Here is a 27233-nt window from a genome sequence, read left to right as displayed (position 1 = left end):
GGATGTGAAACCGTCCACCCAGGAACACTTGCTATTCGCACAACCACACGTTAGACACATACATGTACGATTTCACTGTGAGGAAGGGAGCTGCTTCACATGGTACAGCTGGAACGTAAACATGTCTAATTCGAAGGGTAACAGTGATTTCCAGGACTCATTCTTGATGGGTGTGGGGTTTGGTTTGCTCCCTGCTTCCTAACTTTAAATATCATGATTATCATGTCAGTGATGGTCTCTTTTCAGTTTGCACATGCATTCCTCTGCAGAGCCATTTATAACCAAGTGAATCTGATATCACATATGGCCTGGCTGCCATGTGCAAAACAGAAATTCTAGCCTTTTTTTTTTTTTTTTTAGATTATTATTTTTGCAAAACTGTACAGAAACACACATTTAAAGTTACTTTATTTACTTTGAAAACATAAAATACAGTTTGAAGTGGATCAACATAAACATGAAATCCAAACAGTAATCCATATAGGTTACAGTTTTGACACCATATGTATAAACACCTCACAGATTCCTCAGACTCACAATGAATAACATTTCTAAGTCATTTGTCAGCTTCTAAAGTGAAGCAACGTGAAAGCAAAACCTGAGAGATTAGTCGCAGAACTGAACTAGTTCACTGACGGATTGTTGGAGCGCATCAAACTAAAACCATCTGGTCAAGTTGTGAGGATACTTCTTTGAACGGAGCCAAACAGGATTTTCCAGCAGGTGCAGCCGGACTTTACTGTCGAGATAACGTGTTTTTGTGACTTTGCCAGAAACTGTAAGATGACTTTTAGGGGAAATAAGATTAGCTTTAAAAATGCATTTTCACTTAGTTTCCACGGAGCATTTCTTATCAATGTTCATAAAACTTATCATAAAACACCAAAATGTTTTTTCCCTTTTTGCTATAAGCTTTGTGAAAGCTGCATTGTTTACAGTCCAGCATATTTCCATGTGTGAAAACTGGGAAATCTGGAATTTTAGGTTTGGGTTTTGGTTTTTTAGTGAAGTGTTTCTTCATACTGAATTTCTCTTTTATAAGTAACATTCAAGCTGATACTGCAGCTGATATCAGTGATATCGATCTGATACTGAGACTCTGTACAAAACTTTAGAGTGTTTCAAAGCAGCCTTCTTCTGTCCTGCTCTGGTCAGTCAGAAACCACGTAGATGTAACAGACTTCTTGTTGTTGTCTTGGCATTACTACCACCCAACTGGTAAGAAGTGTGGGACAGAATATCAGACTCGACGGGGTTAACGGTGTGATATATCTAATGCTTCATCCTGCAGCCTTCCCCATGATGATAAAAAAACTATCAGAAGCTTCATAAATAAGGAGGATATGAGGGAGTGGATTTGGCTTACACCTGTGACAAAATTCCTACTTGGATCAGCTTCTTTCTCTGAAATTATTCCAAAATCAGATTTTTAATGTGATGTAATTTTATGTTGTATTCCAGTTAATAATTAAATACATATTTACCCAAAATAACTAAGACATTGAAATTTTACCATCAAAATAAATTCTAGATCATAAATGGCTGGTTTTTAGAGTTATCAGTATTGCATCACTAACACATGCCTCTTGGGGTCCTGGTGACACAACTCTGACAGTTATGTCAGAAAATAAGCAATTATAGCAAAAAAAAATAAATAAATAATGTACAAGTAAAGATGTTAAAATTTAGTCCGTTTTTGGTGAATGTGTTTTATCTTCAATCCATCCAACACATCCAAGAAATATCGACTCTTATGTGAGTATAAAACTAGCAAGCAGCAGAAGCCAGCGGCATCTTACAACAAACTGCATATGTCGTGCTGGTAATCCACTTCCATTTTTGTTGTTGTTTGTTTGTTTTGATACGTTTTACATGAGGAAATTTGCATGTATATACATACATATATATATATCCATAAACAGATATCAAGTAGCTTGATGTGAAGCTCTGCACAAACCTGTTAATTACCCTTTGAGTGGATTCAGGGCATGGCGGGATGGCCGTACCTGTTTACGGAAAGAAGTTTGCAAAACACTGCTGGAGATCATGCTGTGTACCCAAATAGTCCAAATAAATTACTTTAAGTTATTAATAATCCACAAAGCTTATTAAGAACTTAGTCATATCTTTTAGAAGTGAGTGTTGCAGAGCTAAACTCCAGTCAGCAGACAACTTAGTGTGTGCATTCAGTCTTTCTCAGTGTTTACAGAAACAATGTGCAGGCGCACAGAAAGATGCTGTCTTTTGCCCTTGTTGCAACTGTCTCCTATCTTCTCTTTTGTCTCACTTCACACATTTTCCCTCTCACACACACCTGGTAGCTTTTTACCATCCGCTTGCTGCGCTGTTCGCCTCTGGTCCAAGTGTGAAACCTGTCCCTCTTGACACATCTCTCCATACAGGTGGTAGTTGAGCAGCCCTCACACATTCCCAGGATTCCCTGCACCTCCGTCATCCTCTTCCCCTCCTCTCTTACCTCTTCTTCTTTTATGCCATCCCCTCTGGTGGCAGCTTCCTCTTCCTCCTAGAATCACAATGAACAAACTCACTGTAGTCGTAAGCCATCCTTTATGCTGCTGTCAACATGACACGAGGCAGGGATTATTCATATGTGGTGGGTCGACCATATCTGCAAGAACTGGACTCATTTTCTCTGACTTGTGCTTCCGTGTCACGAATATGAGGCCACAGGCTGTTCTGGTGGAACTATGACTGCAGTAATTACTCGGTGAATAGTCCTAAATGTGAAATAAAATCATTCATCTCTGTTTCACCAAATGCCTGAAGGCTGTGTTTTCTGTGAAGAAGCACAGCAGGGAAAGTTGCTTCCGTATGTCCAAACACCCCCGTCGTGCCCCGGTGTTGCAATCCCACATAATTACAAACCGCGATACTCCTATTTCCTGAGCAGCGCTTCTTCTGCCAATGTCAATACAATTAACAAGACTTGTTTTGTATGAAAATTGGTTTGTTAGAAAACATTTGGAGGGGTTTTAGAGTTCAGAGATTTAAATTTCAGACATGGAGTTGGGACTTTTAGGCTTAGTCTGTACAGCTTCAGGAGAAATGCAGCAAATAACTTAACTTACTTATTATGATTCTGATGTTTTTTTCAGACAATATTCCAAATAAGAGAAAGATGTGAAAATGATCATTTAGTGTGGCAGTTTGTGCAAACAGTTCACTTCATTTCTGGTTGCTTTGTAATCTGCAGCATTGGAACTACACAGTTAGTCAGTACCTTTAGACTGCAAGCAAACTTGTTTGTCCTTTCCAAGCTGCAGGTATTTCTGAAGCTCCTTCATGTCTTCTGCCTTCTTTTTTCTGTTCTCTGCCCAAAAGATTCTTCGCTGCTTCAATAACATTGGGGCTCTAAGGGGAATCCATCCCTCCAGTAGACCAGTTCCCTCTGAGCTTTAGTCCACTTCTTGTGTCATGTGGCATATCTGTTTCCTTTCATTAAAAATGCTCCTTTACAGTCACCACTCCCTACAGACCAGTGATGATGAGACTTTGACCAACAGTTGTGGGATCAACTGAAGGTCTAGATGCATCTTAAGGCAAGTTTAAACTCGCACAGCGTCTGTGTCAGGTTGGTTATGGCGTTATAGTGTTTCCAGATGCTTGGGTCTTGTAGCTGAATGCGTAGCATATGCATGTATGTATATAAGTCTATGGCTGAATGAATGCCATTAGCTGGAACTGAAGCAAACCATTAAAAACACTGCAGTTTACTGGGAGATACCAGTCCTAAGCACACACTCCATCTGCATCAGCTACACTCAGGCCCGACCTGATGCAGACACCGTGCAAGGATAAACAGGACTTTAGGTTCCGTGTCAGGTCTGTGCTAGATTTATTTGGGTTTGTTTTTTTTTTTGTTTATGTGTACTTAAAGCTACACAACATACTTTAAACTCAGTAGCTTACTTCTGTCCCATTTTGATGCATGAAATTCCAATTTTCCAGCCCAGGACATCACATTTCAGCTGTCTGGTGCTTTATGGCACCACATGACACTCCAGCAGCTGGTTATTAACACTTTCTGAATGAGCACCATGACTGATTTCTATAAAGAACCATATGAGGACATTACCAGGGCAAGTGAGAGAAAGAAAGCAAGAAAGTGACAGTGCAACATCCGTCTGACTTTTACTGACTGGAGAGACCTCAGAGAAGAGAAAAGATGCAAAATGGGATACTGATAAGATTCCATTGGTGGGGATCAAAGTAAGAAAGTCTGTTTAGCAGTGTGATTCTTCAGGACATCCCTTTCAGATCTTGTTCATCTGCTGTAGATAGTGTTTGTCCACTTGTCCAGTGTTCTCAAGTGTTTTAAGGACACGCTGCACAGCATGCTGAAACATCTGTTTTCAGCTAACAGCTTTTTGTTGCTGCAAAAATTCTTATTTATGTCTGTCAAACTATGCTGGGTTGCTAGTCGTCCAATTCATAACTGGCTCTTTGCTAAGTTGTTCTGTGTTGATGCAACCCTGGCTCATCCCTTTAGTTTAATGGGTCAAAGTTAACACAAACACATTCAAGGACGGGGCTGAAAATGAGAGAAAAAGCAGAAAATGTCTAAAAAATAAACCTTGAAAGACCTTTAGAAGGCTGGAAAAGGATTTATTATACCCACTTTAAAAGATTCTAAGATAGTCTGACTGCCAGGAAGAAAGACTTGAAAGAAATAAGTGATGGCTCAAGACTTCTGCACAGTACCGGACACTTTTAAATGTCTTATGCACATGGACTTGTGGGGCTTCAGCCAACACCTGGATCAACAGCAGCTTTCATCCCTGTAAGAAGACAGCGAAACATCACATAGAGTGAGACTACGTGTGCGTGAGCGAGTATGTGACAGAAGAAAAGGATGTCTGTTTACAGATAACCTGACTCAATTGAGAATTTCCTTACATTTTCTAGGTTGGCCATCTTAACCACGTTTGCTCCCCTGCAGGGGGATTTCTCAATCCTTGCTGACACAGTACATTCAGGCTGTGACTCACCAGTACGCTTTTCTCTGTGTGTGTGTGTGTGTGTCAGACACATGTTTTGGAAATGTGGCCATTCGTCTCTAGAGCCTACAGACTCTATGTAGGCGTTCTGCAGCATTGCACGAACTTGTCTTGCTAAGTTTCATTTTCATTGTAGAAATTTTGGCCCCCTGTCGGCTCTGGGGTGTTTCGCTTTCATTCCTGCTTGTCACCTTTCACCTCGCTGATCCTACTCTTAAATTTTCTTACATATTAACTGAAGTTATGTCACTTGCTGAGATAAGCGTGTGCAGCTGCAGGGCTTGGCTTTGCCTTTTTGCTGCGTAGAGGCCTGGTGCCATCTAGTGGAGCCCCAGAGCCAGAGGGTCAGGTCTGCATTAGCGCTGTGGTCTTTGTAAACCCACTTCACCCTTTACACCCTGTTTCCTCACAGTGGAAACAACTGGACGTTCTCTCAGCTGTGGGTCTGGGCAGAGAGAGATCAGAACACAAATAAAGAAAGTCGAAGAAAGCCGAGGGAGGATTGTTTGGTGTGAAAGCCTGCTGAGCTTATTCAGGAATGTGGAATTATGAAAATGGCTTATTTGATTATTTTGATATATGAAGTATGTGTTTCTTTGCCCACCGAGTTCATATCTCCTCCCCTCCTCCCCCTTCTTTCATGTCCATCAGTGGGTGTTGGAGCTGTAGACCTGGAGGAAACCCGTCCATCAGCCCTCGGCAGGCTCAGCCAGGCTGCATCTATGAAGCGAGGGGGCAGTCTCCGATCACAGCGACCCAGCAGTGAGTTTACAGTCATAAATTCACCTACACACGCCGCACCGCGAAGGGGCTTCCCTGTCTCAGCTCCTCTCTGAGTACACAGTTGTTTGTGTTTGCAGTGCTAAGGGGAACCTCCTCCTCTCAGCCAGTATGCTAACAGTTTCCAAGCCATGCATGCCAGGAAGTAAAATAGTTATTACTAAAGTACACCATCACTTCTTTTTAGCTGCATGTGTAATCAACGCAGGTGGGTCTGTGTTCATTTGTGTGTGTGTTTTGTTCTGTTTTTTTTTTTTTTATTCCAGCTAGCCGCTTTGAAACCCCACAGCAGGTTCAGTTTGTGGAGAAGCTTTCTGACGTGGTGATTGGTCAGCTGCCCAACTTCTGGAAGCTTTGGATCTCCTATGTCAATGGAAGTCTTTTTAGTGAGGTAAATGTTTCACAAGCATTCAGAGTGAGAGCACAGACCTGCTGCTTACAGCCTCATTACTGATCGCTTCTATTTTCCTGGTTTAATATAAGTTTCAACTACAACAGCAGGTTGTACTGTTCTTTCTGTTTGAATGGGAAACAAAGTAGTTTTTCCTAAAGTAAAGTAGCCTTTCTTCTTAAAGTAGCCTTTACTACCAGAGTAGTTTGACTCTTTAAATAGGCTACTGGAGTGAAAAAAAAAAATGTAGTTAAAGCTCTATTTTAAGACAATGTCTTTTGTCTATCTCAGAAGTGTAACATCTGTAAAAATGTTCCATCCATGTCATGTTACATACATGTTACACCTGGAAAATGTAACGTCCATAACAGCACATTTTTGTAATTCTTTCCTAAACACAAAAAACAGGGTTTTCTTAAATGTGTTTCTTGGGTACCTCAAACCATTCCCTTCAAAATTATATTAAACATGTCAGTCTTCAAAAGAAAAATTCACAGTTTTCATCATTTGTTTAGTGAGTCTGAAAAGCTTGTCTATTTTTGTAACATCCATAACGCTGGATAATTTGTCATGTCTCTTTGTCAAAATCCAAGGGGTTAAAACATTTTAAATTGCAGGCTTATATTTATCCCAATAAGTGTAACTAAAATAATATAATTTTCTAATTCAAATCAATGGCTTGTCAATGTTTAGTTTATTTTCTAATTTTCTGTCTGAACGTAACCTGAACACCCTTTTCTTGATATTCTGAATAAACTATAAAATAAGTCATGCACACTGAATTATTCCCCAATGGAAAACAATGAAAATAAAGTTTTGGAAAAATAGGTTTTAGCTGTTTGTGCACGAAGAGACCAAAAACAGTTTGTGTGGAAACAAAAAAAAAACTTTTTCAGATTTGTGTGATAGACCTGTCATTTGAGGTTTCTAATACAGGGACTGTATTCCATCAAAGTTTTTGAGTTTTTTGTGTTTTACCTGCAGGAGACAGCAGCTCAGTTTGAAGAATAAGCTCCAAATTTTTTTATCTGAAACATCTCAAACCTAAAAAACATATCAGCTTAAACAAATGTTGACTTTTAAGCTCCATCTGGGATTGCTGCTTTTAACCCAATCAGGACATCCGAATCGCTTTGCATCATGCTGGATATGCCGTTATTCCTGCTACTTATTTGCTTTAACTGTTTAAAGATATGAGACCGTAAAAATGAGGGAAAAGCCTAGAAAAGCACAGGCACACAACATATTTCAAGGCTTACAGAAAGCAAAAGGAAATGCCGATCGATAAGGCATGGAACGAATCTGACACGACTCCTGATTGATTTACATGATCAGCAGCAACTTTATGAGTTATATTGTTGCTGATCTTTGCTCTGCATCTTCAACTCCTCCTCTTCATCTTCTCTAGATCAGGGGTCGCCAACTCCGGTCCTGGAGGGCTGCCATCCTGCAGTGTTTACCTGCCATAACACTTCTTCACCTGTCTGTTAATGAGCCACTGATTTGGGTCAGATGTGTTGTACCAGGGAAACACTAAACCCTGCAGGATGGGAGCCCTGGAGGACTGGAGTTTGTGACCCCTGCTCCAGATTTAGCGTCTTATTCTCAACCAGCTGTTTCCACATGGCAATAACTTGTGCATAAGCATGGTTGTGTATCACATTTTAAAGCGCCACAACAGAACAAATTTTCACAGTTTGGCTTGAACAGAATATGATCAACTTCCATCCCTGTCTTTTATCAGTTCCCAGAGTCAGAGCGAGACATGGAGAAGCTGCATTCAGCCTCTCGGCTCCAGATGTCTCCCAGAAACCCTGAGATCAGCTGATCCACCTGTTCTCAGCTGCATTTAATTAGTTTTTATTGGAAGTTATTTAAGTCCAAATCTGCATGTTTTCCCTTAAACTGGAATTGATCATAACTTTAATCATTTTAATGTTATTTCCTTTTCCTTCCTTTCTTGTTTTAAATTATGCTTCTTATTTTCTAATGTTTGAATGTCTGCTTACTGCTGCATCTTCCTGGAAGAAAGGTGTAGGTTTAGCTCTAGTTGTGAAATAGCCATTCTTTGTCTGAACTCCTCCCTCTGCTGCAGCTGAGACACTAACAATTCATTAATACTTCACATAAAACAACTTTAAAGAAAAATGTAAATGCACATTGTTTTGTTTTAAGATTTTATGAACTTAAAAATGTTTAGAAACTTAAATTATTATGATGGTCCCAGTCTGAAATGACTGTATGAACTTCTCCTTTTCTCTTATTGTCCTATTTAATTAATTATCTGTAATTGTCTTTTTTTTTTTGTTTTGTTTTTGCAGACTGGAGAGAAATCTGGCCAGGTGGAAAAATCCAAGAAGAATGCTCGACAGAGACAGAATGACTTTAAAGTACAGAGTTTTATTTCCTCTCTTATGTCACAGAAAATGCTGCTTTTTAGTTTTACTCTGAGATTTGTTGTTTGTTAAAAATGTGCTGCATGTTTGGCAGAAAATGATTGAGGAGCTGACCAGTCGACTTGTGAAGTTGGTTCGGGGCGCTCTCCTCCCCGCCACAATGTCGCAAGGGGACCGGAGGGTTTATGGAGGCTGGGAAAACAAGACGGAGCTGACAGGAGCCTGGCTTACACAAATCATACACACCGTCAGGTTCTCTAACTCAGTCTGCTAATATAGTTCTTAATGAGCTGAACTTTGATTAAATGAGATATCTGAATACCTGTTTACTATATCTTTAGTAACTTACCCATTGCTAATGATGTCTCTCATGCAGGGGTTGTCACGAGGCGCTGTCTGCTCTTGAGATCCCAAATGATTTGCTGCAGGTGATCCAGGATCTGCTGCTGGATTTGAGAGTGCACTGCCTGATGGTGACTCTGATGCACACGACAGAAGGTGAGATGGGATTACCTGAGCAGGAACCATTGGTAATGTGTGTAGGAGTGAGCGCTGCTTTCCATAAATCTAGCTAAAACTGTACAAGTGGGTGTCATGTTTGCAAAAGCACCCCTCAGGCTTTTCTGTTAGTGTGTCGTCTCATTCGTTCAGAAATGTAGCTTCCTCATAATCAGCTAAAATTTCTTGGTGCATTTCTGCAGTTTAGTCCTCTCAGATGCACACCCCTGCTGCAGATACATTCACACAGCTGGAAGTATTAGAGCACAGATGATGCAGTTATTTTGCAGCACAACAAGAATGTCAGACAAGACTCTTTGATGAGCATTTTTGTGATATAAGAGCTCATTTGGATATTTTTGCCGTTTCAGAGTTTGTGCTTTTGCATCCTCACATCGTCTCGTTTGTTAATATTTCAGACAAGTTTCTACTTAGGTGGCTAAAAATTGATCAAAAAAGTATGGATGTTGAATTTGCATGGTCTTAAACAAACTTTCAAAAGCATCTCTGGAGTGTTTCCATGTGCAATGTGCACTCTCTCAGCAGAGGACAAGTCTGAACATCACGTAGTGAAGTCAAGAATAGACAGAAGTGGACAATAAGGCAGTAAATATTCACATTGCATGGATTTTCTCAGCTGTTATTTGTTTCATCACTGCTGTTTAAACAAATTTAAACAAGCACAACTCCACACATTCAGTCCTTTTTACATTAGTTTTGCATCATTTCTGCATCTGTACATTAGTTTATTTCATCACATCTCATATTTTATATTATGGACTTCCTTTAAGGAGCTTTTGGACTTGGGAAGTCAGTGAATAACAAGCTTAACTGCTAAATATGCTTGTAATAAAAGACAAAACTGATTGGATATTTGCACATGCTTGTGATGTGTAAATGTTACAAAATGCATAAATCCTTTTGTAGTAGCAGGAATATCTTAAGTAAATCATTCATTGTTTTGTTATGTCCATTTTCCCCCCTTTTAAATGTCATAAAACACTGATTTCTGTCATTGTTGCTCCAACCAGGGATGATTTTACCTGCCGCAGATAAACATGTGAAAAAGGTTTAACTAATCTGTTGTTTCTAATAACATTCCTGCATAGATTGTTTGATGGTCAGGTTCTTTTAACACCTACAATTCCCGGGGTTGTGATGAAGAAAGTGTTATGAGATCAAAACCAGACATGTTCAGTTTCACTTCTGGTTAAGCATGGTCATTTTGAGAAGAGTGACTGGTTTTCACTTAATCTACCCCCCAACTCCAACACACACACACACACACACACACACACACCAAAATGTGGTTTGAGAAGAAAGTTTAATTTTATGTCTTGCGGTTTTATTTCTTAGAAAATTTTCATTCAGTGTTTTCAGTTGGAATGACAACGTGTGAAAACTATCACATCATAATGTACAGGAAAAACTGTTTGCATCATGTTTATGCTTCTTCTACATTTAGATGTGAAGAGTCTGGCTGAGAAGGAAGACTGGGTGGTGGATAATGAAGGAATCACCAGCCTGGTAAGGATGTGTTGCCATACCAAGCAGGACTCTATTTATTAAGACATTACAGACATATTCCAGCAAACTAACACACTGATAATAGTTTGACACAGATTTGTTTGTCCTCTTCATCGTGAGAGCCTCCTGCACAAAGGGCAGCATGGCATGCATGCAGTACAAAAGACCTTTGCACACACTATCATTCATCAGGTAGATTTTTTTTATCAGTAAATAGAGGACATCCTTTGTACAAAAACAAAACAAAACACATTAAAATAAAAAATGTACACAGATAGCAGATGGAGCTTCAACAGAAATTGTCCTGTACCACCAGTCCAGTAAAAAAGTTGGTCCACAAACTGTTTTTATCTATAAAAACACGTTTTAGGTGAAAGTAGCAGAACCGTAAGGCGTAACAAGTAGGGGTGGGACTTTAACACGTTAATCGCAATGAATTAATTACAGAAAAAGTAACTTGTTAAAAAAATAACCTTTATAAGCGCAGAACGTTTGTCAGAGTGCATTTTCCTGGTTCGCCGATGACGCCGATGGACACGGTAGATATATACAGTGGGGCTCCAAAGTTTGGGCACCCCTGGTAAAAATTTATTTTAATGTGCCAAAAAGAAGCTAACAAAAGATGGAACATCTCCAAAAGGCGTCCAATTACAGATTAGACATTCTTATAACATGTCAAAAGAAGTTCGATCTTATTTCCATCATTTTAACTTTTAAAATATCAGAAAACAAAAAATGGCCTCTGCAAAAGTTTGGGCACCCTGCATAGTTAGTACCTTCTATTCCCCCGTTTGGCAAGTATGTCAGCTTGTAAACATTTTTTATAGCCAGCCAATAGTCTTTCGAATCTTGTTTGAGGTATCTTCACCCATTCTTCCCTGCAAAAGTCTTCCAGATCTTTGAGATTTCTGGGCCGTCTGTGACGCACGGCTCTTTTAAGGTCTATCCATAGACTTTCAATTATGTTGAGGTCAGGAGATTGTGAAGGCCATGGCAAAACCTTCAGTTTACGCCTCTTGATGTAATCCATCCTGGATTTTGAGGTGTTTTTAGGATCATTATCCATTTGTAGAAGCCATCCTCTCTTTAACTGCAGCTTTTTCACAAATGGCATTAGGTTAGCACCCAAAGTTTGCTCAAATCCCATTGAATCTATTTTTCCTTCTTCTCGTGACATGTTCCCTGTGCCACTGGTTGCAATACAACCCCAAAGCATGATTGATCCACCCCCATGCTTAACAGTTAGATAGAGGTTCTTTTCATTAAATTGTGTGCCCTTTCTTCTTCAAACGTACCTGTGCTCATTCCGGCCAAAAAGTTCAATCTTAACCTCATCAATCCACAGAACTTGTTTCCAAAATACATCCGGCTTGTCTATATGTTCATTTGCAAACTTCAAATGCAGATTTTTGTGGTAAGGACGTAAAAGAAGTTTCCTTCTGATGACTCTTCCATGAAGGCCATGTTTGTACATGTACCTCTTTATAGTGGAAAAGTGCACCATGACTGCAGTATCAGCCAGATCTTCCTGGAGGGATCGTGCAGTCAAACTCGGGTTTTGACTTGCTTTTCTTACAATCTTGCGAGCTGTTCTGTCTGATATTTTTCTTGGTCTTCCAGATCTTGCTTTAACTTCCACTGTTCCCAATGACCGCCATTTCTTGATTACATTCCAAACAGAGGATGTTAGCATCTGAAAACGCTTTGCTATTTTCTTACACCCTTCTTCTGCTTTGTGAGCATCAACTATTTTCAGTTTCAGTGTTCTTGACAGCTGCTTATAGGAACCCATGGTGCCGATTGTTGAGGCGAGGTCAGATGAGTCTGAGCATTTAAAACCTTTGAGATTGACATCACCTGGTCTTTCCAGACACTAACTGTAAACAATCTGTCAGGTCTCTGTTGTCAAATTGGGGGTGTACAAGGTACTAACTCTGCAGGGTGCCCAAACTTTTACAGACGCCATATTTTGTTTTCTGTTATTTTGAAGGTTTAAATGATGGAAATAGGATGTAACTTTTTTTGACGTGTTATAAGAATGTCTAAACTGTACTTTGATGCCTTTTCGAGATTTTCCATCTTTTTAAAGCTCCTTATTTGCACATTAAAATAAATTTTTACCAGGGGTGCCCAAACTTTGGAGCCCCACTGTATATATATATTTTTTTACCTCTATAGTGACTCAAAAAGACAAAGCCACAAACAACAACAGACATTTTCTGGTGATGTTGGAGATCTTGGTGTGTAACCTAAGAGCACACACAGTACTAAAAGTTTTTTTTCTAAAAAAAAAAAAAAAACACAAAAAAAAAAACTTTCTTTCTAAAAGTATTTTTCCAATTGGATTTAATGGTAAAGTGTGTCCAAACGTTTGACTGGCAGTGTATAGTTAACTCCTCTCCGTTAGCCGCAGTGTGTAAGCCCCTCCACCATCCAGTAGAAAACACCAGAAGATTAGTCCTGATGCCGCGTCCAGCTTCAAGCTGCAGTCGGAGCAGGAGGTGGTCACCTCTGCTGCATGACCACACGTCATTTCACACACAGAGTTTTCCCACTGATTGATCCCACTCTGGTCTACGGTCAGATGTTAATGTCTGTTAATGAAGAGTGTGGATATAAAACACTTCTAAAGCTAAAAGTACAATAGGATGTAGTAGACTGGAGCTGTTATTGTACTTTAAATGACACTTTACTTTAATGTCTATCCAGTTCTGGGATATTTTTCACTTATTATTTAGTGGTTTTAAATAAAATGCATCTTTTATGAGATTAATAAAGCCTCTAAACATCTTTATTGATGTATTATTTGATTCAATCACCCACTAAAATCATTTATATTAAAAAAAAATCTTGCTTTTGAGGCAAATATTATTTAATTAAAATGCGATTAATCAAGATTATTTAGTTACAAAGCCTGGAATTAATTAGATTAACTTTGGTAATCGAGTCCCACCCCAAGTAAAAACATCTGTAAATCGACTCAAGTTCAGGTTTATAGCCTCTACTTTTCACAGTTCCTCGTCAGACATCACTTTACTGATTCCTAGATGTACTGGGCTGATAACTTCTGGCTTTTACTGAAAGCAATGTGGTTTTGTTTTCAGAGGACTTGGTGCTGCGTTCCAGGTGAATTTCCTCTAACACAGTCACACATGTCTTCTTTCTGCCTTGTCTGGAATAATGTCACATGTTTCTGTTGAGAGATTACACACACAGCCCTTGTACTTTTGTACATTTATACGTAATTTACGGTGGGAATGTCATTTCACACAAGAGGCAGAAAAATTGGCCTTGTCATGAAAAGTTGAATGATTAATTAATTGTTTAGTGAAAGCAGCTGCTTGCAAAACAAAGCAGCTGGCAGGTGTGATGCTAACATCTAATGAGGATGGAGAAAAGTCAGCGAAGGAAACCACAAATAAGGTCAAACAGGTGTGATTTCGGTTCTGTGGCTGTGCAGACTGTTGACCAGCGCCGCCACAAGGGATCATTTTCATAATCAACTAGTCGCCAATTATTTTGGCGATTAGCCAACGAATGAGATCATCTAAATTTTAGCTTTTCTCACCAGCATGCAGCTAGAGAGGTTTTATCTCTAAGTTATCTATATTCAACTAAAGACAAATACAATAAGATCTCATTTAACAATTTTTAATGAACTTTGCAGCTTGTACGCTGCAGCTACAGTGCATGTCTGCTATCCGACCTTCACAACAACAGCAAAACACAGTAGCTTCTCCACCTGGCTTGTTCTAACTTCTTCCTGTAGTTTGCCAGCTTCTCACTGAATCGGTTTGCCAAAGTACCCAGGAAGTAGTCAGGATCAGTTCCTAACCCTAACCCTGCTCTGCAGTGGAAAGATTTGATGTAATTTGCTCTTAATTTGTCATATGATGCATAACATGAATGTCTGTATTTAACTTCATCTTGTTGTTCTGTCTGATGATCTTCCAGCCTTCCCATTTTGAACAGTGCATCGTCCAGATGTTGCAGTCACTCAAAGAACCCCTGGAAATCAAACCTGGAGAAATCAACGTAAGATGCTCGCTGTCAACGTCTATACTGTTAATGTAACCAGAGTTTTTAAACGCCGTTCAGATGAAGAGGAAAAAAGTCATAACTTTAGTCTTCTTGGTCGACTTTTTAGCTGCCACTGACATTTAACATGCATGAGTTTGTGGTTTGCAGCTCTTTAAGCTGTACATGCCTTGCACCGGTGTCCACAGAGATACCACACCAGTGTTACAAGAGATGTTCCAGACAGCGTGTCTTTGATAATAGCGGAGATTGACAAAGCTATAAGCTAATTTAGGAGGTTAGTGGTTGCACAACTCTCTCTTTCTGTTCAAACACCATTAAAACTATCAGATGTGAATCTGTGTTCAGCTCAGACTGAACAAACAGTCCAACACCTTGAAGTTTCGCCGTTGTTACTTTGGAAGGTAAATTAAGTAAATATAAAAAGTTTGTTACTGATTTGAGCTAAACCAAGTTTTAATGAGCTCAGCTTCTGTTTGCTAAGTAGCTTCACCTTTCTTTGTGTGTTTTTTTATCAGTATATGAACTGTAGGAATGAACCTGAGATGCAGTGAAACTGCTGCAGTATTGAAGTAGGACTTCTGTGATACTGTGACTTATGATGCAGGTGCTGCAGTTAGACCAGGTCCAGGACCAAGCTGCAGAGCTCAGTGTCAGCATCATGAAGGTAAGACCACACTCTCTCCCTGGATGTTGTTGTTCTAATTTTGTCTTTCTAGATTTTTTAGGATTCTTGCATACAAATGCAGCAGACTGGTGTCACAAAGTTTAAGCCATTTAAGAGTTGTTGCTTTGATTTTAAAACAAATCTTTGACATGAATAATCGTAGAGCTACAGGAAGGATTTCACGCATCCTCTCGAAAGTCATCGCCTATCTAGATTTTCCAGTACACACATCATTTAAGCCTTTTAAATCCTGAGTCACAGGAAGCCAAACGAAAAACGCAAATCTTTTGAAGACTCTAATGACACAGTTTACATCATACAGAGACTATCAGTACTACAAAACTTCCCTCCTTCTTTGGTCTACATCTCCAGACCAAGTGAAAACCGCTGTACTCTTTTACCTCTCTGTTTTTCTTCCAGTGTTTCCACCAAGAAGCATAAACTCATGACGTCTTCCTGTTTTCTTATTTAATTTTCCCGTGTATGTCTTTTAGGGCTGTATAATATTGTGTTTAATGGAAAATACCACAAAATGTCATCTTAGATTTCCTTGTCTCACACTGTAGCTTCTAAAAACTGTTGTTGTTTTAATTGTATTCCTGTTTTTAACTCAGGTTTTCATAAACTGTTTGGATCGGCTGAGCGTTAAGACAGATGGAGATATTAATGCATCCCAGTGAGTATTTTTACAGCTTCTTTCTAATCATAGTGAAAATATTATAGTTGGGAATCACTCAGATTTTAAAACCTTTTCTTCTGATTGCAGCAACACTTCAATGGAGCTGTCCTCCCTCCACCGGTTTGCATGCATCCAGGAGGGCTTCAGCCCAACATCTGTAAGCACGGTGTTGTTTACATTATTTCCATAAGCAGTTTGGGGTTAATACCTGTGAAATCCCACAGCTGGTGACTGCTGGCGTCTCCAAAGCGTGGGCCCTCTGTGTGACATAACAAGGCAAACACGTCTCACTCACTCGAACCAAAAATGCTATCAGTCTGTTTCCTGGTTGTGGACAAGCAGCAGATACGTCCTCATTTCCTGTAACTTGTTTGAGATGTTGGTGAAGGGGGTTAAGTGCAGGGGAGGAGGTGGATGAGGAGGAAGAGAAGGGTATAGAGTGCTTCTGGTAAAGGGAAATGGAGCAAGGTGCAGATGGGGTTTCCCCAGCCCAAATGTGTGTAGCCGGAGTTCGTCAACTGAGAGCGGATGACCAGAGTTTAGACTGGTGTGAAATGATATCAGAGTTAAAACCGCCTCATGCAGTAAACAAACAAGCACAATACATGAAATTAATTAACGAGATTTGACTGGAGTTTGTCTGCAGGCCTGAAGTTATGACAGGTGAGAAGTGATGTGAGTGATTACTTCATGTGTGGTCGCCATAATTTAAGTTAAAACAAACTGGCATCCTCTCATCTCGGTGTTTCTGAGCTTCTGTTTGTCAGTCAGTATGCATTAATGTGCCGCTGAGCGAAGACAAAAAGAACTTTTACAGCTTGCATTAACTCATTGAGCCAGTCATCTGCTGAGAAACAATTTGTCAAGTCCAGTTAGAAAACATCTGGGAATAAATTATCCCAGAAAGCGAAACTTCTGCGTAACATAACCACCATCCAAAAACAAAGAAAGAGATAGTATACATGAACTGTACCGTGCATATTGTGCAACCTGATCCTTTCTTTACATCGAGGAAATCTTCTTCTTCTGTCCTACAAAACTTAGTAGGTTAATCACCCTGGATCAAAGAGTAATAGTATTTTTATTACAAACCGCTGCCTTACACCTGATTTATTTTTTTACATCTTTGTTTAACCAGGTCGCTTGTTTGAGAACCAGTTTGCATCTTGAACAAGGCCAAGCGGCAAACAGCTGTTCATACAACCAAGTACAACATCTACAATACGTTCAGCTCATATGTCCACAAACAATTACAAGCAGAAATCATCGTAGTGAATCATTGAAAGTAAAAAGTGAGATGTAGGTACGAAGGTTTAGTGTTTTTATGAAAGACTCCACTTAAATGAAGAACAACAAAAAGAGGGTCAGACAATTAGAATGATTCAAATCAGTTCAACTTTATTTGTATAGCGCCACTTCACAACAATGTTATCACAGGACACTTTACATACACGGATCAACATACACATCATTTCAAGCCAAGTCATACATATTCCATAATAGAAACCAACTGATTGCATCGAGTCATGACTTCGATCCAATCCCCCATCCTGAGCTGCACGCAGAAGGATGGGGGAAGGATGATGGTATTAAAGTTCTGGTTGTTGTTGGAAATGTTAAATCAGGAGCAAAATAAGGAGGGGTTTTTTTTGTTTTGTTTTTTTTGTTTTGGGTTTTTTTTTTTTTTTTTTTGGTACCGATGATGATTTTGTAAATGAGTTTGTACCAAAGCAGCAACCTGTGGGATTGAAGTGATGGTCAATGTTGAGTATGATCAATGCTGAAAGAGGAACCGGTAACAAAATGTACTTCAGTCTGACTCATAATATACAGTTCTAGGAAAATTGAGGACGGTCCTGCTAACTAAAAATCTAAAGAGGATTTTTTACAAATAAAGTCTAACTTAAGTTGGCAGTAAACTCGTAAAATTTGGATTGAGAGGTAAGACGTGATCAACCGTGGATATATATAAAAGTGGATACATCCCTGTTAAAGTGATGGATGATAAAAATAATAAAAAAATATATAAAAATTAGACCACCATATATCATCTCAAAACTTTTCCCACTTTCCTGCCTTCTAATTTGTACAATTCAGTTGGCAAACAAATAGATCTCTTTTCAGAAAAACAAAAAATACAAAACTGTACAATAAACTGGTTGCATTAGAGTAAGTCTGTGTTGGATGTTTCGGCCATTAAGTTTACAAAAGCAGTCAAATGGATCTCACTGTTGAAAGGTTTTGGTCAATAGAAGGGTACAAAACTTCCTGCAGCATAATACCATGAAGCAGTGAGGACAACTGCCAAAACAGTAGAGAAAATATGGAGCCACAGTGACATATAACTAGATGTCCCTTAAAAACAAACTTACTGAAAAGAAAAAATGAAAACAGACAGGAAAATTTCTGACGCGTACTGGTTATGCACTGTACTACAGTCTTTGTTTTTCATGTCCAGACTATGAGGTCGGGATACAAGTTGTGGAAACCTTTAATGACCAAGAAAAACATACAAACCAAGCTATGATTTAAATAAAAACAAAAAAAAGATCACATTTTTTATGTTTGGTACATAAAAAAGTCAAATAAAACGCACCACATCACTAAAAAACATCATATCAATAGTGAAGCACGGTGGTGACAGTATCATGTTTTTCTTCTGCTGGACCAGAGGCTTTGGTTGAGGTCAAGGAAATTATTAAATACTAGACAAAGCTGAAGAGGAATTTTCACTTTTAACACAATAACTCCCAATCTTTCAAAACAGTGGTTTAATCATAACAATAAAATAAAATAAACAGCTGGAGTCCAGGTCTAATCCTACAGAAAATCTCATTACCTGCCTAAAGAAGGCTGATTGTAGCATGTTTGCAAACTGGCTCTTTGCACATCCCCTTTAAAAGTATTAACCAGGCCAGTTATTTTACTTTTCCTGTAGAAAACATGAAGGTTTGACATCGAACGATGAATATAGGACAAGAGATGAACATTTCAGCTCTTGGCTACAAATCTGAATCTGACACACCGCTTGGGAGAAAGCATTATTTGTAACACCACATGTTTATTGTTGTTCTATTATATCATTCACCCAAACAATAGATTAACGCTTAATGTCTGCTCTCAGTTGGGGTTAGCATGTGCAAAATGCATTTATAGTTACAGTTGTAACTCATATGAAGATGGAAAATCAATCAGAATCACAAACCCTGCCAGTACAACCATTTGGGATTTTCTGAAGAAGAAGGAATGTGCTGGTGTGCTAAGTGACAGAGATTAAACAGGTAAAACAGGGAAAACATCATTAACTGGTTACAGAAACATTGTTGGAGCTTGAAAGAACAAATCTGAAACGTTTAGTGAGATCAGTTGCAGGTTTTACTGCACAGGCTACAACAGAAGACGGTAACTATTATTAGCAAGAAGAATAGGATTAGCAGACTGGACTTTGCCAAAAAGTACAAAGACAAGCAAAAAGGCTGAAGGTTTCCAGAAAGGATCATCTTGTGATCTCAAATAGAAGCACATGAGTGAAACCCAGGAGGTAATGCCATATCTTCCTCTAGGACAGCCTTACTGATCTACATGATGATGTCAGACATGCAAGGTTTAAGGCTGGTGTAAAGGAGGAAAGCAAACATCTGGTGATTTCATCAAGCTTACGCAGTTATTGCAACCGAATTTTAAGTATTATTTACCTGAATCTGTTCTGTTTAGTCAGTTTCAGTACTTTTACACTCTATTTATAATACTATAATATATACTATACTATAATACTATATATACTATACTATAATACTATTTATAATAACACTACCTCCTGAGTTCTTTATGAGACACAGATGAAAATACCTGGAAATAAAAGCTGAAGTTTCATGTGTCATATTCATATTTTCATGTCAAGTCTAATTATTTACTGGCCTCGATATGCTTGGAAGGGAGTTTACAGATGTGTGTTAGTTTATTTATTGAGTGATAATTCACATTAGCTTTTTCTTAAATAACGTCTTCTGTGTGCAGGAGCAGCGTCTGCTGATCATCCTCAGTAACTGCCACTACCTGGAGAAACACACCTTCCTGAACCTGGCTGATCATTTTGAGAAGCACAGCTTTACGGGGACGGAGAAGATCACTCGGGTCAGTGTTAAAAGTCTTCTCCACACTGAAGATGAAGGAAGCAGAGCTGCTGATGAGAAGTGTGTTTAGGTGTCAGTAACAACAAAGCTGATCAGAGAGACTTTTTCTCAGCAGAGAGATGACTCTTCATCTAAAGAACAGAAAAACATAAACATAAGTAAATGTCATTATCTTCTCAGCTCTGTGTCACATTTCTCCTCTGTAGACACACAGCTGCACACAATGACTAATGGGTGAATCACAAAGCAAAGAAAGGTTCAGTTGGTTTTCCAGTAAAAACTGTTGAACCTTATTTTCTTTGAAAGCTCAATTTAGAGTCTAATGAAGATATAAAATGTGTCTTTATGTGACTTTAAACTTTGAAAGTTAGAATAGCAATGAAAGTGAATGCAACAATAACTAAAAAGAAATCCCCTTAATATGCAGCTGCACAGAGCAAGCACAAAAAAATCAAAACTACTAATAAGATTAACAAAGAGGCTGCAACAGATAAAGGTTTTAGAGGTGAACAGTAAAGTTATGTATTTTTATTAATTAAAAGGATTAAACATTTCTTATGTGCTTTCAAATCTTGTCAGTAAATCAGTTTTATGTATTGATTGTGTCATTTTTACATGAAAACATTAATATGATGTAACGTTGGTGGTAAAAGCGATAACAGCATCACAACTGTGGTTATATGGTTGGACTATTGGTCAGACTTAGAAAAAACACAAAGGTTAAACATGCATACCTTATCACCTATTCCTTTATAAGTTCTGTTTGTCAGCTTTTATTAAGTTTATACTGGAATAGTCAAAATAATAAAGAATACAAATAGTTGATTTTTTATATATGTCAGAGAACCACTTTTTAAATTCTGATAGTTGTGACAGTCTAAAAAGGGATTAATGTTGTTATAAACAGTTTATTTAGACAGTTACCTCAGCATTAGTTCAGTTATATTTAACATCCTGTAAACTCAGTAACTAACTCACTGAAATTCAGATCTGTTCAGTCTGATTCACACTTAAAGCGGCTCTATGATGCTATTTATAGTTTTCTGAACTTTCTAAAGTCTTGTAGTGTTGAATGCTCATCTTCCAGCACTCTATACATTTGGTTTCCATGGCGACGGAAACAATTGGTTTTAGAGCGTTTCTTCTACTTCGAAATTTTAGTGATTTTCAGTGATTGGCCGTCTTCTTTTCGTGATTGGTCGACAAGAAGAAAGCCACGCCCACCTTTACTGCTCAGTATAACTACTCCCAGCAGTGGACCAATCAGACGCAGCCTGCAGGACGTAGGGCGGAGCTTTCTCTGGCAGCTTGTTTCTGGCAGAGGCTGATCTGAGAGGATCAATAAAAAATGAAAGAAGGGGTTTGTGGAAAATGCTTGTTTATTTCTTGCTCTTCTGGACTTGCATATTAAAATAAATCAGACTGAAATGGGCATCAAAGAGACGCTTTAAATATTCAAATGTGACCATTTCATAAGAAGTAGCTGAAACTCTCAGTGGATCTTTGGTTTGATTACACAGTTATGAACACAAACGAGGTGACAGGTAAAGGTAAGGACAAAAGCCTCCACGTTCAGGAAGGGCAGCCAGCCAGGATCTCTGCTCTGTCTGGCCTGATGGATGTTCGACTCTCTTACAACACAAATCACACATGCAAATAAACAAAGACAGCATTTACCAGACAGCTAACTGATCTGATCTGTGTAAAAGATATATAAACATCTCTATTTGTAGAGCAAGAAAGGAGCACCATGATGATCTGTAACGCGTCTAAAGATCTTTCCATGTTTCACCTTCTCCCCTTGACCTGGCAGGTGAGTGTGGACGCTGTACGTGAGCTGGACAGGAAACTCTTTGAAGCCTACATCGAGAGACGAGCCGACCCTATCGCAGGCTCCCTGGAACCCGGCATCTACGCTGGATATTTCGACTGGAGAGACTGCCAGACACCTACAGGTATTACGCAGCAGAGCCACAAACGCCACATCAGTTCATGCTGATAAAAACCTGGGATTCACGTCTGAGGCGATGGGGGAAAACACCCTTAGAAACCACTAACTGACCCTGGTAACAAAATGCACCGGCCACCGACGGTCCTGTTTGAGGAGAATTAGCTGTTTCTGATCTGATCTGCACAGTTGTGGTTCACATGTGTCATGTGAAAAGTACAGCCCTTTGAAGGCTTACTGTAAACTCTGCTGAGATCATTCTGTTGTTCTTCTCTAAATCTCGCATGGCCTTTATGCTGAGCTGTGGGTGTGCAGCGATATGGGTGTACATGAGTCTACTTTGACATTTCTCTCAACAGACGCACCAAAAAACACAGGTGAAACTTTAATGTGAATGTGTGGTTTACCTTCACAAGGGATGTGAAGCGATAAGAGTTTGACTGAGTTTTCAGGTGGGCATTCTGCAGCTTTAACGCTCATCTCAGCCCAAGTTTGAGTCTTGGGCTTGTTTGCTGCAGAGCTTGTGCTTGAGCTACATGTGAAAGGGGAACATTTTGGACACCAAACCACAGTTCTAGGATATGATACTTTCACTTGTTGCATTCTTTGTGTGGGATTCGAGTTAGCGTGCGGGCTGCTGCAAGGCATTGAAAACCTGGTTTCAGTACTTTCTTTCTGTTGCTGCATTTAGCTGTTTCACTGTCAGATTTCACTGTTTGTTATATTTAAAATTCTAGGCAGGAATTTAAGTCAAGAACATGTCTTTCATAGCCTGGCTGTACTTCTTTGTACTTTAGAACAAAATAAATGAAAAATTAAATGCATTTATAATAAAACCCTCCTCTTGGTATACTTTAGAAAATAACTATTTGGACTTGTAGCCATTCTAATAGAAGATTGTTTGGTACAAGTTCTTATATTTGCCTTTAAACATTTTATATACAAACTAAAACAAGGCAGAACCATCATCCTATTTGTTACGAGTAAAAGAGATCATTCTATTTAGTTAAGATTTTTATTCTTTTCGGTGGTTCTCATGGCGATCGAAACCTTTCTCTCATCTTGCTTGCGGGTCACAATGGCTTGTAAGGTTTTGATTGCACTAACAAAAATGGTTATCTCTATTATCTTTTTCCTTTTTCTCCAAACAAAACGGCCTGAAATGATGGAAATACTGCAGAGCTCTGGAGGACAAGCAAACTGCGTGATATTTGCAAACATGGCGTTGCTGGGGTCACAGAACAAATCAGTAAAAAAAACTAAAGCATCTTTTTTTTTTTTTTTTTTTTTTTAACAGTTGCTTTTTACATACCTCTGCACAACCCGTTGGGGTATTCACATCCCCTAATGACGACCAATTCAGCGTCCATCTTGCATCCGGTTTCTTCTCGAAACTCTCTCCAGTCAGTAAAATTCAGTCTAATGTTGACTCTTCTGTTATCTGCAGCTCTTTCCCTTTCTGTCTGTGTTTTTCCTCACTTTCTTCTGATAATATCCTCTTGGGTTTCTCTACTGAATCATCTGTAGAGCACGTTCAAAACGTTCAATGTGTTGCTGTGCAGTTGCTGGTGTGATGCGCTGCCGTAAAGTGATGAACTGGAACAGAAAAAAAAACTCATGAAGTTCCATTTGTAAAGATGCTGCTGGTCAATGACGGCTTCGAGAACTTACATAATCAATGTCACCTCCGTCAAAATGTGTCAACAACCGTAATGAAGTTGGGAAGTTACGTAGTGCTACTTTAAGTCTGTTCAGCAGCACCAAAATGTTTGTGCAACACAGATATGAGTTCAAAGAAGAGATGGGAAACAGCCGTTTAAGCTTCTTTCTTTGCTTTTTGGTCCTCGAACATGTGAGCTATTGGGTTTTTTGTTTTTTTGGGTCACTTCAGCACATCCTGTACTCAGAGGTCGCTGCCCAAATGCAGACTTCACAAATGCAAAGTAGCAAGAAAACCCCCAACCAAACACAGTGTCCCCCCCCCGATCATAAACACTGATATGAGGATTTTTAGTTAGTATAAGAGTATTTTAATAAAATCATTTCCTTGTCCGTTTCTTCTTTCTATATTACGCATACCGTCTACTTTAAGTTCCCAAATATTAGCTGTATATAGACTGTATATGAAAGATATATGCAGTTCCAGGTCTGAAAAGGGAAGCATTTTAGGGCGGTGACTACGCTTGTTGCAAAAGAATTCTTAAACTCATAATTATCAAAATAGATTTATAATCTCACCTGCTGGTTTTAAAGGTCGTTGCAGGATTATCGTCGCAGTAAAAGAAAATTAAAATAAATTCCAAGATTTTAGCATATGCCATGCAATCTTAAAAAAAAAAACAGCGCAGAAATCTACAAAACCAGTGTCCTGACATGATGAGATTCATAAGTGGCGATGAGCTGGTTGACACCATGACTGATGGAAGATCAGACCACATATCTCTCTGCCAAGCCCTATCTCCTGTTTATTGTACATTTAAAACAAGCTTGATCATTTTGTTACTTGTGTGTAGGTCTGGCTTTTGAACAACTGAGCAACTTGCCATTTCAGCTCTGAATAAATAAAGTGCTGCTGCTTCACACACAGACCTCTGATGTGAAAGTGTTTCTTCACATGAGGATGTCTGATAGAAGTCTGACCTTGTTGAAGAGGCTGTCCCCTTCTCATTTAAAAGTGTGACAAAGGTAATGATGCTAAAGTTAACCCTTTAAGGTCTGACCCTTAAAAAAATGGGTAAGAAAACACTTTTTTAAATTAAGTCTTTATTTGGCCCTTCAACAATTTTTTGGTTATGTTTACCATTTAATACCATTTCTCACCATTTCTCCACCTCAACCAGTCCACGCCGCCCTCCCTGAGCCGGGTTCTGCTGGAGGGCTTTGTCCTCCTGTTAAAAGGGAGTTTTCCTTCCCACTGTTGCCTCATGCAGCTCAGGATGGAGAATTAGTTCCAAGTCAAGTTTTGGTTCAATCTGTTGGTTTCTCTCTTACCTAGGCTATTTATTATAAACTGGCATGAATTGATGTGTCTGTAAAGTCCCATGAGACAACATTGTTGTGAAGTGGCTCTATATCAATAAAGCTGGATTGAATGTAAAAATTATGATAGTATAATCTTCTGCTTTCTGGTGTCTATTAGGGACACCAGGGATTAGATGACAAGTATCAGACTGTGCTGAGCAGGGTTTTGAGCAATGTTTTTACCATAAAGTGATGCAAAATGTCTTAAAAACTGTATCAAACTTGTCACGTTATGGACGATGTGTGGGAGGTTGCACCTGTGTTATGTAAACAGTCTAAATCACACTGTCTGATTTCTCCTGTAATTCACCACCCGGTTATTCCTCGTCCTCCACAGGTGTGAGGAACTACCTGAAGGAAGCGCTTGTGAACATCATAACAGTTCACGCTGAGGTACAAGCTAGCTGCACACTGCTTACACACCATCAACACTCATAGTTTTGGCTTCTTTTTTCACACCTCCTCATATCAAACTTGTTTCCCTGTCAGGTCTTCACGGTCTCAAAGGATCTGGTTCCTCGGGTTTTGTCTAGAATTGTCGAATCGGTTGCGGACGAGATGTGTCGCCTTATGCAATGTGTGTCCTCCTTCAGCAAAAACGGAGCCCTGCAGGTACACAGTGACACCCAACACACACACAAAGCCAAGGCGAACAGTTTCTCACTCATAGTAAGACCCTGACTCATAAGTAGACCCCACATTTGTTGGGGGATCCACCTGTCGTTTCTGATAATACCACATTTCAGTACTAACTGCTGTCAGTGGATGATCCTTTGTTTTTCTGCACCCCACCCCCCACCCTCCCCAGGCTCGGCTTGAACTGTGCGCTCTCAGAGACGCTGTAGCCGCATACCTAAACCCCAACAGCAAGTAAGTGCAGCACACATGGGAACCTGCACATGTGTTCCTGGTGATTTATGGCAGTAAATGCCACAAACATAAATCTTAGCAGTCGCACATCCCTCACTACAGTCCCTATTTATGTTAGTTGGTGGCTTATGGAAAAGGAAGTGAAAGTAATCTGGTTCTCTTGTGTGCCTGCACGGAGGTGCTTGTGTCCACATGTGTGTGTTCATGTGGGCAGGTCAGTGTGCATGTCAGGATACACGCATAGACTCATCCTGAACTGTATTTTCTGGTTTTGGAGTGTTAATAAACGCGTCTGTTGATAAAACACTTAAACTGAGCGTCTCCTTTTCAGTGCCAGCTTTAAACTGGCTTTGGACTCTCTGCCTCAGTTGCACAGCGGAGGCGACAAGAAGTGAGTCCGCTCCTGGCACAGTTGATATCATTTTGCAGCATTTCCATGTTTTGTTTTGTTTTTTTGACAATTTTGTTTTGTCTCCACTTCCAGGTTACTTGAGGAGCTGCTGAATAAGTTTAAGAGCAGCATGCAGCTGCAGCTCACCTGCTTCCAGCCTTCCAACATCCAGCCTGTCAAAAGATAATCGAAATGCACTTTTTCCACCACTAAACTGCAATGTCTTGCTTCTGATCTGCGTGCAATCAGCTAATGAGCTCTAACCATATCGTTTTAGCTCTCACTTTATTATTTACTCATCTTTGTTCTTTGTTACTTTCAATCTCTGCTTCACTAGATGCACACATATCTGGATATCTAATCTTGAAGGCATTAAATGAGTCGATTTCATTGTTACTGTGCAGGACAGTCCCAGTTGTATTGGTTATTCTAATGATGTGCCAGTCAAGCAGCTTAAAGGCAGAGTGCAAGTGAGGATCTTCCTTGTACTGAGAGTTCTGGATCAGTATTGGGACATAGACTGAAACCAACTTGGAGCCTCCTCTCAAGCGGAGCTGTTCAGCTTACTGTGGAGAAGTTGCTGTTCATGCTTTGTTCTGTCCCATTATGATATTCCCAATAAAATGAGCCGATTTACGACAGAAGTGTTTTGTTTTCACTCTGATGTGAACGATCAAAACCGAGTTGATGTTTGAAAAACCTGCCAATCCGTTCATTATCTTAGTTTGCAGTCCTGAAAATGTTTGAAATTTTCCATTATTCCCTGTAAGAATTTCCTGTCTGCTTTGCATTCAGCGTTTTGGTTAATTTGATTGTTTGTCCTCTACAATGCTCTGCAACCTGAAAGAAGAAGTGTGTTTCGTGTCTTTCAGGGAA

General features: G+C 39.4%; 1 protein-coding gene across 1 annotated transcript in view; it reads left to right on the top strand.

Moving 5' to 3' along the window:
* The window catches only part of exoc2 (exocyst complex component 2), a 57691-nt gene extending 30812 nt beyond the window's left edge, over nt 1-26879 (top strand). The window contains exons 12-28 of the mRNA XM_079244894.1: nt 5670-5780; nt 6065-6189; nt 8511-8579; nt 8680-8837; nt 8962-9083; nt 10549-10610; nt 14565-14645; nt 15256-15315; nt 15930-15991; nt 16082-16151; nt 20012-20128; nt 21941-22082; nt 25434-25489; nt 25586-25708; nt 25905-25966; nt 26298-26357; nt 26451-26879. Coding sequence (XP_079101020.1) covers nt 5670-5780; nt 6065-6189; nt 8511-8579; nt 8680-8837; nt 8962-9083; nt 10549-10610; nt 14565-14645; nt 15256-15315; nt 15930-15991; nt 16082-16151; nt 20012-20128; nt 21941-22082; nt 25434-25489; nt 25586-25708; nt 25905-25966; nt 26298-26357; nt 26451-26544 — 1574 coding nt within the window. The 3' untranslated portion in view covers nt 26545-26879. The remainder of the gene's footprint in view (nt 1-5669; nt 5781-6064; nt 6190-8510; nt 8580-8679; nt 8838-8961; nt 9084-10548; nt 10611-14564; nt 14646-15255; nt 15316-15929; nt 15992-16081; nt 16152-20011; nt 20129-21940; nt 22083-25433; nt 25490-25585; nt 25709-25904; nt 25967-26297; nt 26358-26450) is intronic.
* Nucleotides 26880-27233: the final 354 nt, after the last annotated feature.

The sequence above is a fragment of the Telmatherina bonti genome (genome assembly GCF_933228915.1).
Source record: "Telmatherina bonti genome assembly, chromosome: 8".
NCBI lineage: Eukaryota > Metazoa > Chordata > Actinopteri > Atheriniformes > Telmatherinidae > Telmatherina > Telmatherina bonti.
The sequence above is the reverse complement of the archived record's forward strand: the minus strand, read 5'-3'. Positions and strand labels throughout refer to the sequence as shown.